Source organism: Carcharhinus amblyrhynchos, unplaced genomic scaffold (assembly GCF_965287045.1).
Source record: "Carcharhinus amblyrhynchos unplaced genomic scaffold, sCarAmb.v2.hapA scaffold_39, whole genome shotgun sequence".
NCBI classification, from domain to species: domain Eukaryota; kingdom Metazoa; phylum Chordata; class Chondrichthyes; order Carcharhiniformes; family Carcharhinidae; genus Carcharhinus; species Carcharhinus amblyrhynchos.
In genome coordinates, this window is record NW_027649780.1 from 323,939 (window position 1) to 334,138 (window position 10,200).

Below are 10,200 nucleotides of genomic sequence, written 5' to 3' on the forward strand. Positions count from 1 at the left end.
AGGAAACCCACGCGGACACGGGGAGAACATACAGACTCCACACAGACAGTGACCCGAGCCAGGGATCAGACCCAGTTCCCTGGAGCCAGAGAGGGGTGGGGGGGGTGCTGGGGCAGGCACCATAGAGGAGGGATGGGGGTTGGTGCCAGATGGGGAGGTGGGGATGGGGGTGGGCACCAGAGAGGGAGGCGGGGGATGGCCCCAGAGAGAGAGCAGGTGGGGCAGCGGGGATGGGGTGGGTGGTGGAGAGGGGGTGGTGGGGATGGGATTGTTTTCCTCACCTCATCCACATCATCCCCAAAACCAACCGGTCTGGAGATGGCATCTGAGATTTCCTGAGCCAGTTCCTGTTGCTCGTTGATTTCCGACATCAGATCATCCACCTTGTCGATATCCCTGTGGGGGGAGGGGGGAGAGTATTAACGTTGGCATCACCACTGCAGCAAACAAGACAGGCGCACGCTCTCCCCCCCACCCCCCCCCCACCCCAAAACAAGCGCGGGCACCCAGCAAACCCCCACCACCAGCACCCTTCACCACGCCCCTCCCCCCTCCACCAGTACCCTTCCCCCCACCCCGTGCCCTTCCCCACCCTCACACACACACACTCACATGTTGTTGTGAGCTGCCTTCATGGCCTTGGCTGCCTCTGACATGGTCTTCAGCACCTCAGTGTTGGTGGTGGCGTTCTCCAGGGCCTCCCGCTGGAACTCGATGGTGGACAGGGTGCCATCAATCTGTGTCAGCTGTTGTTCGTAACGTTTCTTCCGTTTCAGAGCCTGCAGCGCCGCTGGGGTGGCAAACGCAACGGCAAGTCAGGACCACAGGCACAAGCTAACCGCAACCCCCCCCCCCCCACCAATCCCTCCCTCCAGCCAACAAACCACCCTCCTGTCCCCTAATCTCCAACAACACTGTCACCCCCGTCACCCCCCCACCAATATCATGACCAGTTCACCTAACCTGAAATCCTTTAGACTGTGGGAGGAAACCGGAGCACCCGGGGGAAACCCACGCAGACACGGGGAGAATGTGCAGACTCCACACAGACAGTGACCCGAGCCGGGAATCGAACCCGGGTCCCTGGCACCGTGAGGCGGCCGTGCTAACCCACCGTGCCAGCCCCTCTGTGCCTGGGAGGCCGGAATTGCAGGAGTGCAGAGATCCTGGGAATGGAGGGATCTGAAAACCCTGTGGATTTTCTGATCCCCGTCCCACCACCATCCATATCCCCTCCCCCCCCCACCCCGAGTCCACTCGCCCTCCCCGGTCCACCCCACCAAGTCCGCTCGCCCTCCCCGGTCCGCCCCCCCCAGTCCGCTCGCCCTCCCCGGTCCGCCCCCCCAAGTCCGCTCGCCCTCCCCGGTCCGCCCCCCCAAGTCCGCTCGCCCTCCCCGGTCCGCCCCCCCAAGTCCGCTCGCCCTCCCGGTCCGCCCCCCCCAAGTCCGCTCGCCCTCCCCGGTCCGCCCCCCCAAGTCCGCTCGCCCTCCCCGGTCCGCCCCCCCCCAAGTCCGCTCGCCCTCCCCAGTCTGCCCCCCCAGTCCGCTCGCCCTCCCTGGTCTGCCCCCCCCAGTCCGCTCGCCCTCCCCGAACCTCCCCCCCACAATCCCCCCCCCCGTCCGCTCGCCCCCATCCATTTGCCCTGATCTCAAAGCCCCATCGATCCACCCCCAAAACATTACACCCCCACATCCCTTCAATCCCTGACCTCCAACCCCCATCTGTTTGCCCCCCTGATCTCTGAACCTCTCACCCCCGATAACCTACTGGACATCCCTCGCTATGATGCCCACACACCACCACCCCCCCCCCCCCCCCACGCCCCTCCCCGTACCTCGCTTGTTCTTGGTGCCGTGTTTGCGGGCAGTCTGCACCTCCTGCTGGATTTTCTGCTCCAAGAATTCCTGCTTCTTCACCAGAATTCCCTCTGTCTCCCGGAGTTTCTGGATGGCTTCCTGAGGCGAGGCCGCTGGTGTCTTTGAGCCCTTCCCTATGGGCGGATCAGGGGTCGGGGCGGGGGGGACAAAAACGAGGTTATCAGACTGCGAGCGAGGCAAGGACAGAGGGTGCATCAAAACAACACGTACCCATAACTGTACCCTCAACACGGTGCAATAATTAAAGTTAGAAGTTAGTAGTGTCACAAGTAAGGCTTACATTAACATTGCAATGAAGTTACTGTGAATATCCCCTCGTCGCCACACTCTGACTCCTGTTCGGGTCAATGCACCCCAACCAACGCGTCTTTTGGACTGTGGGAGGAAACTGGAGCACCCAGAGGAAACCCACACAGACATGGGGAGAACATGCAGACTGCACAGACAGTGATGTGACCTGGGGTGGGGTGGGGTGGGGAGAGAGAGAGATGGGGGGGGGGGGGGAAGAGAGGGAGCGAGAGAGAGGTGGGGGAAGAGACAAGTTATGGAAAGATTAAGTAAACTTTAAAACTTCAAGCTGAAATTCCCTAATATAATTCTTGCACACCACCAAAAGCATTCTTTCTGGATGCATCACAGCTCAGTATGGGCTCCTGCTCTGCCCAAGACCACAAGGAACTACAAAAGGGTCATGAATGTAGCCCAGTCCCTCGAGCAAACCAGCCTCCCATCCATTGACTCCGTCTACACTTCCCACTGCCTCAGAAAAGCAGCCGGCATCATCAAGGACCCCCACACTCCCCGGATGTGCTCTCTCCCACCTTGTTCCGTCGGGAGAAATAGAACATAGAACATTACAGCGCAGAACAGGCCCTTCAGCCCACGATGTTGCGCCGACCAGTTAAAAAACAATGACCCTCTAACCTAAACCAATCCCTTTTCGTCCATAAACCTATCCACGGATCTCTTAAACGCCCCCAAACTAGGCGCATTTACAACTGCAGCAGGCAGGGCATTCCAATCCCTCACCACCCTCTGGGTAAAGAACCTACCCCTGACATCCGTCCTATAACTACGCCCCCTTAATTTAAAGCTATGCCCCCTCGTGCTAGCTTTCTCCATCCGAGGAAAAAGGCTATCACTGTCCACCCTATCTAAACCTCTAATCATCTTATATGTTTCAATAAGATCCCCTCTTAGCCGCCTTCTTTCCAGCGAAAACAACCCCAAATCCCTCAGTCTCTCCTCATAGGACCTCCCCTCCATACCAGGCAACATCCTGGTAAACCTCCTCTGCACCCTCTCCAAAGCCTCCACATCCTTCCTGTAATGTGGGGACCAGAACTGCACACAGTACTCCAAGTGCGGCCGCACCAGAGTTGTGTACAGTTGCAACATGACGCTGCGACTCCTAAATTCAATCCCCCTACCAATAAACGCCAAGACACCGTATGCCTTCTTAACAACCCTATCTACTTGATTCCCAACTTTCAGGGATCTATGTACACATACACCTAGATCCCTCTGTTCATCCACACTATTCAGAGTCCTACCGTTAGCCCTATACTCGACACATCTGTTATTCCTACCAAAGTGAATTACCTCACACTTCTCCACATTAAATTCCATCCGCCACCTCTCGGCCCAGCTCTGCAACCTGTCCAAGTCTTCCTGCAAACTATGACACCCTTCCTCACAATCTACCACACCTCCGACTTTGGTGTCATCAGCAAATTTACTAATCCACCCAACTATACCCTCATCCAGATCATTAATAAAAATTACAAACAGCAGTGGCCCCAAAACAGATCCCTGAGGCACACCGCTCGTAACTGAACTCCATGACGAATATTTACCATCAACCACCACCCTCTGTCTCCTATCTGCTAGCCAATTCCTGATCCAATTTCCTAGATTACCCTCAATCCCATACATCTGCATTTTCTGCAGAAGCCTACCATGGTGAACCTTATCAAACGCCTTACTAAAATCCATATATACCACGTCAACTGCCTTACCCCTATCCACCTCTTTGGTCACTTTTTCAAAAAACTCAATAAGGTTAGTAAGGCACGACCTACCCTCCACAAAACCATGCTGACTATCTCTAATCAATTCATTATATGCCAGGTTCCCTCACCAACCCCCACTCCCCTCCCGCCGATCCCCCAAACACAACGCTTTGGCCTCAGTCACTTTCTGTGGTGGTGAATTCTGCACCTTCACCACTCTCTGGGTGAAGGAATTTCTCCTCCCCTCAGTCCTAAAAGGTTTACCCCTTTTCCTCAAAGTGTGACTCCCTCGTTCTGCAGTCCCACACAGGCAGTTACCCAAAGCAGCAACCAAACCCGGGTCCCTGTCACTGATCTTTATTTTAATAGTTTGGGCTTATGTTAAACGTGGGTGGCACGGTAGCACAGCGGTTAGCACTACTGTTTCACAGCTCCAGAGACCTGGGTTCGATTCCCGGCTTGGGTCACTGTCTGTGTGTGGAGTTTGCACATTCTCCCCGTGTCTGCGTGGGTTTCCTCCGGGTGCTCCGGTTTCCTCCCACAGTCCAAAGATGTGCGGGTTAGGTTGATTGGCCATGCTAAGAAATTGCCCCTTAGTGTCCTGAGATGGGTAGGTTAGAGGGGATTAGCAAGTAAATATGTAGGGATATGGGGGTCGGGCCTGTGCGGGATTGTAGTCAGTGCAGACTCGATGGGCCGAATGGCCTCGTTCTGCACTGTAGGATTCTATGATCTCTACAATTTAACACTGCAATGAAGCTACTGTGAAAATCCCCTAGTCATGCCTGTTCGGGTACACTGGGGGAGAATTTTGCACGGCCAATTCACCTAACCAGCACATCTTTGGAGTGTGGAGGAAACCAGAGCACCCACGCAGACATGGGGAGAACATGCGGACACCGCACAGATAGTGACCCGAGGCTGGGAATTGAACCCAGGTCCCTGGCGCTGAGACAGCAGTGTTAACTATTGTGCCACTGCGTTCAACCTTAAGGGGCACCCACCCTCCCCCTCTGCCCCATGGTCACTCAAGGGACAGGGATTGGTGAGACTGTCCTTGCTCCTTCCCCTGACACTCTCCGTTCGTGCCGACCTCCTGGTCCCGCTGCACCCTGGTTTTACAATTCTCGTCCGTCTTTTCATTTCCCTCCCCATCTAACTCTCTCTCTCAGGATCCCTGACAGCACAGGAGGCAGCCAGTGATTCAGCTCATCGTGACTGCACTGAATCTTCAAATGGGCATCCCACCCAGGGCCTCCCCCTCCGTCCCAAACCCTTTAACCCCGTACATTTAGCCTGGCCAAACCACCTCAGTGGGAAGTCTCACAACACCAGGTTAAAGTCCAACAAGTTTATTTGATAACAAACCCACAAGCTTTCGGAAATGCTGTTCCTTTGTCAGGTGTGTGGAAAGTTCCAATCGACCTAACCCGCACATCTTTGGACTGTGGGAGGAAACCGGAGGAAACCCACGCAGACACGAGGAGAATGTGCAAACTCCACACAGACAGTGAGCCCAGCCAGGAATCGAACCCAGGTCCCTGGTGCTATGAGGCAGCAGTGAAAACGGCCATGTCACCATGTAATATCGAAACTAGAAGGTGGGGGGGGGGGGGCGCCATTCAAGCCTGCTCTGCCATTCATTATGATCATGGGTGATCATCGAATTCCATATCCCGATTCCCCCCTTTCCTCTCATTTCCCTCGATCCCTTTAGCCCCAAGAGCGATATAGAACATAGAACATAGAACATTACAGCGCAGAACAGGCCCTTCGGCCCACGATGTTGCGCCGACCAGTTACAAAAACAATGACCCACTAGCCTATACCAATCCCTTTTCGTCCATAAACCTATCCAGAGATCTCTTAAACGCCCCCAAACTAGACGCATTTACAACTGCAGCAGGCAGGGCATTCCAATCCCTCACCACCCGCTGGGTAAAGAACCTACCCCTGACATCCGTCCTATAACTACCCCCCCTTAATTTAAAGCCATGCCCCCTCGTGCTAGCTTTCTCCATCCGAGGAAAAAGGCTATTACTATCCACCCTATCTAAACCTCTAATCATCTTATATGTTTCAATAAGATCCCCTCTTAGCCGCCTTCTTTCCTTTTTGAAATCACACAACATTTTGGCCTCAACTACTTTCTGTGGGAGTGAATTCCACACATTCACCACCCTCTGGGTGAAGAAATCTCCCCTCACCTCAGTTCTAAAAGATTTACCCCTAGTTCTGGACTGCCCCCACCACTGGGAACATTCCTTCTGAATCTACCCCCTCTAACCCTGTCAGAGTTTTATAAGTTTCTATGAGATCCCCTCTCAATCTTCTAAACTCCGGTGAATATAATCCTAACCGACTTAGTCTCTCCTCATATGACATACTTGCCACACCAGGAACCAGCCTGGTAAACTTTAAAATTGACTTAATTATTAGTGTCACGAGTAGGCTTGTAACTGCAATGAAGCCACTGTGAAAATCCCCAAGTTGCCGCACTCCGGCGCCTGTTCGGGTTACACTGAGGGAGAATTTAGCACGGCCAATGCACCTTAACCAGCGCATCTTTCAGACTGCGGGAGGAAACCAGAGCACCCAGAAGAAGCACACACAGACACGGGGAGAATGTGCAGACTCCACTCAGACAGTGACCCGAGCCGGGAATCGAATCCAGGTCCCTGGCGCTGTGAGGCTGCAGCCACTGTGAACTTCACTGCAGTGCTAACATCAGCCTACTTGTGATACTGGTACGGGCTCCTGCTCTGTCCAAGACCGCAAGAAACTACAATGGGTCATAAACAAAGCCCAGTCCATCACTCAAACCAGCCTCCCATCCACTGACTCTGTCTACACTTCCCCACTGCCTTGGGAAAGCAGCCAGAATAATTAAGGACCCCACACACCCAGGACATTCTCTCTTCCACCTTCTTCTGTCAGGAAAATGATGCAAAAGTCTGAGGTCACATACCGACCAACTCAAGAACAGCTTCTTCCCTGCTGCCATCAGACTCACAACACCAGGTTATTTGATAACAAGGTTATTTGATAACAAACCCACAAGCTTTCGGAACGCTGTTCCTTCATCAGGTGAACGGAAAGTTCCAATCCACATAACCCGCATATCTTTGGACTGTGGGAGGAAACCGGAGCACCCGGAGGAAACCCACGCAGACACCTTACGCAGAATCATAGAAATCACAGAAGCTCTACAGTGCAGTATGAGGCCATTCGGCCCATCAATCCTGCACAATCCCACCCAGGCCCTATCCCTGTAACCCCACATATTTACCTTGCAAATCTCCCTGACACTAAGGAGAAACTTAACTTATCTTGGCCAATGCACCTAACCCACACATCTTTGGATTGTGGGAGAAAGTGGATCACTCAAAGGAAACCCATTGCAGACATGGGGAGAATGTGCAGCCTCCACACCGATGATGACACGAGCCAGGAATCGAACCCCGGACCCTGGCGGTGTGGGGCAGCAGTGCCCCACACTGTGCCGCTCTGCTGCCCCTTGTATTAACTGATCTTTCTCTACACCTTAGCTATGACTGTGCGACTATATTCTGCACCCTCTTTTCTTCTCCCCTGTGTACTCCATGAGCAGTTTGCTTAGTTTGTGCAGGGCGCAAGAAACAATACTTTTCACTGTATCCTAATGTATGTGATAATAAATCAAATCCTTCTCCCTTATGTACTCTGTCTGAATAGTGTGCAGGAAAAAGAATACTTTTCACTGTATCCCAATACACGTGACAATAATAAATCAAATCAATAAACTTTAAACGCGAAAATTTTAAACTGGATTCTAGTCAAGTGGCAATACCCAGGGCACCACTGCCTCCCCCGCATGGTGACAGAGCAGTTAGCACTGCTGCAGCACAGCGCCAGGGACCCGGGTTCAATTCCCGGCCTAGGGTCACTGTTTGTGCAGGAAGCCTGCACAGCTCCTCCCGTGTCTGGTGGGTTTCCATGATGTGGAGATGCAGCGTTGGACTGGGGTCAACACAGTAAGAGGTCTCACGTCGCCGTGTTAAAGTCCAACCAATTTATTTCTTAGTAAACGTACAAGCTTTTCACTGTATCCCAATACATGTGACAATAATAAATCAATAAACTTTAAACTCAAAAATTTTACTGTCAAATAATTTGGTTGGACTTTAACCTGGTGCTGAGACACATCTTACTGGTGGGTTTCCTCCGGGTGCTCCAGTTTCCTCCCACAGTCCGAAAGATGTGCTGGTTACGCGGTTTGGCCATGCTAAATTCTCCCTCGGTGTACCCAAGCTGGCACTGGAGTATGGCAACTGGGCGATTTTCACAGTAACTGCATTGCAGTGTTAATGTAAGAGGAACAAAGAAAATTATAGCACACGAACAGGCCCTTTGCCCCCACCTCCCCGAGCATGCATCGACCATGCTGTTCAATTGAACCAAAACCCCCTACCCTCCCGGGGACTATATCCCTATATTCCCATCCTATTCATGTATTTGTCAAGACACCCCTTAAAAGTCACTATCTACTTCCTCCCCCAGCAGTGGGTTGCAGACACCCACCCCTCTCTGCGTAAAAAAAACTTGCCTCATACATTTCACTGAATCCTTAGTGCAGGAGGAGGCCATTCGGCCCATCAAGTCTGCACCAACCAAAATCCTTCCCAGGTCCTATCCCCATAACCCCATGCATTTATCGCAGCGAGCTCCCCGATGCTGAGGGACAATTTTAGCATGGCCAATCCACCTGAATTGCACATCTTTGGATTGTGGGAGGAAACCGGAGAACCCGGAGGAAACCCACACAGACACGGGGAGAACATGCAAACCCCACACAGACGGCGACCCGAGCCTGGGATCCTGGCGCTGCGTGGCAGCAGTGCTAACCACTGTGCCACCTCAAGGTCCTTTAAACCTTGCCCCCCTCCCCCTCCCCTTCCAGTAACTCCACCCTGGGAGAAAGCTTCTGACTATCCACCCTGTCCCACGCCACTCATAAACCTTCTATTGACTTTGTGTCAGCCAACATGTGACACTCATCAATCAACTTTAAACTCGGGGAAGTTACAAAAGGTATGAGAAAAGAACCAGCACCTTTAAATCCAAAGAGTTTGCCCAAACCACTCATCTTGCTGAGACCAGGAAGTCGGAGGTGGAAATAAAATAATAAATACAAAAATAAAATTTTTTTCAAATTTGGAAGATTTCTTTTCTTTCACCAAACCCTGCGGCTGCGGGAGGGTGGAGGGGGAGTTGATAAAAGATTCTTGTTCCTCCTGCCCACCCAAACACCACAGCCAGTCTCCCACTGCAGTCTCTGCTGCAAGTTGCAATGTAACAAGTTGCCTGGGCTTTTCCAGGGCTGCCCCACTTCCGGGTTTCTCCGAGGCGGGAGGGGGGGAGCGCGTCACGTGATCCCCTTATCCAGCCGGACCACTTGCACGCTGACGTCAGGCAGCCGCGGAGGACCCCAGGTAGGAGGTGTCTGCGGACTGCGCCTGTCAAAAAAAAACAAAACGAAACAAAACAAACACAGCACCCCTCTGAACGCTGACAAATTCAGCACTGGAGAGGAAAGATGATATCGTACTTTAAATTTCAAAGTCCAAAGGTGCGCAGTGTAGGTGGATTGGCCAGGCTGAATTGCCCCTTGGTGTAGGGGGGACTCAGTAAAAAGTCTGACAACACCCAGGTTTTAGTCCAACCGATTTATTTGATAGTAAACTCACAAGCTTTCGAGGGGACTCCCTCTTCGTCAGGTGAATGGAGAGTTCTGGCCTCGGACAGAGCATATAAAGCACAGACAGTTTAGAGATTACTGATTAGGGGGGACTAGCAGCGTAAATATGTTTTTTTTTCATTCATGGAGCATGGGCGATCATAGGGTGATTATGGTAATTTACTCCTTCCTTAGTGTCCAAAGAAGTGTAGGTTAAACAGATAGATTTCCCCTCGTGGTAGATTTTCCCTCATGTCCAAAGATGTGTAGATTAGGTGGTTTGTCCATGTTAAATTGCCCCTTAGTAGAAGCACAGAAACATAGAATAGTACAGCACAGTACAGGCCCTTCAGCCCTCAATGTTGTGCTGAGCTATATCCGAACCCAAGGTCAAGCTATCCCACTTCCTATCATTCTGGGTGTGCTCCATGTGCCTATCCAATAACCGATAAAAGTTCCTAAAGTGTCCGACTCCACTATCACAGAAGGCAGTCCATTCCACACCCCAACCACTCTCTGAGTGAAGAATCTACCTCGACCATCCCTCCTATATCTCCCACCATGAACCTTGTAGTTATGCCCCCTAGTAACAGTT

General features: G+C 52.3%; 1 protein-coding gene across 1 annotated transcript in view; it reads right to left on the bottom strand.

The window, feature by feature from the left end:
• Window positions 1–9,254, bottom strand: part of LOC145363504 (FH1/FH2 domain-containing protein 3-like) — a 41,617-nt gene extending 32,363 nt beyond the window's left edge. The window contains exons 1-4 of the mRNA XM_080218700.1: window positions 8,981–9,254; window positions 1,835–1,990; window positions 613–790; window positions 282–396 (exon numbers count right to left, since the gene is read on the bottom strand). Of these exons, the coding sequence (XP_080074826.1) occupies window positions 282–396; window positions 613–790; window positions 1,835–1,990; window positions 8,981–9,014 (483 nt within the window). The 5' untranslated portion in view covers window positions 9,015–9,254. The remainder of the gene's footprint in view (window positions 1–281; window positions 397–612; window positions 791–1,834; window positions 1,991–8,980) is intronic.
• Between the last annotated feature and the right edge of the window lie 946 nt (window positions 9,255–10,200).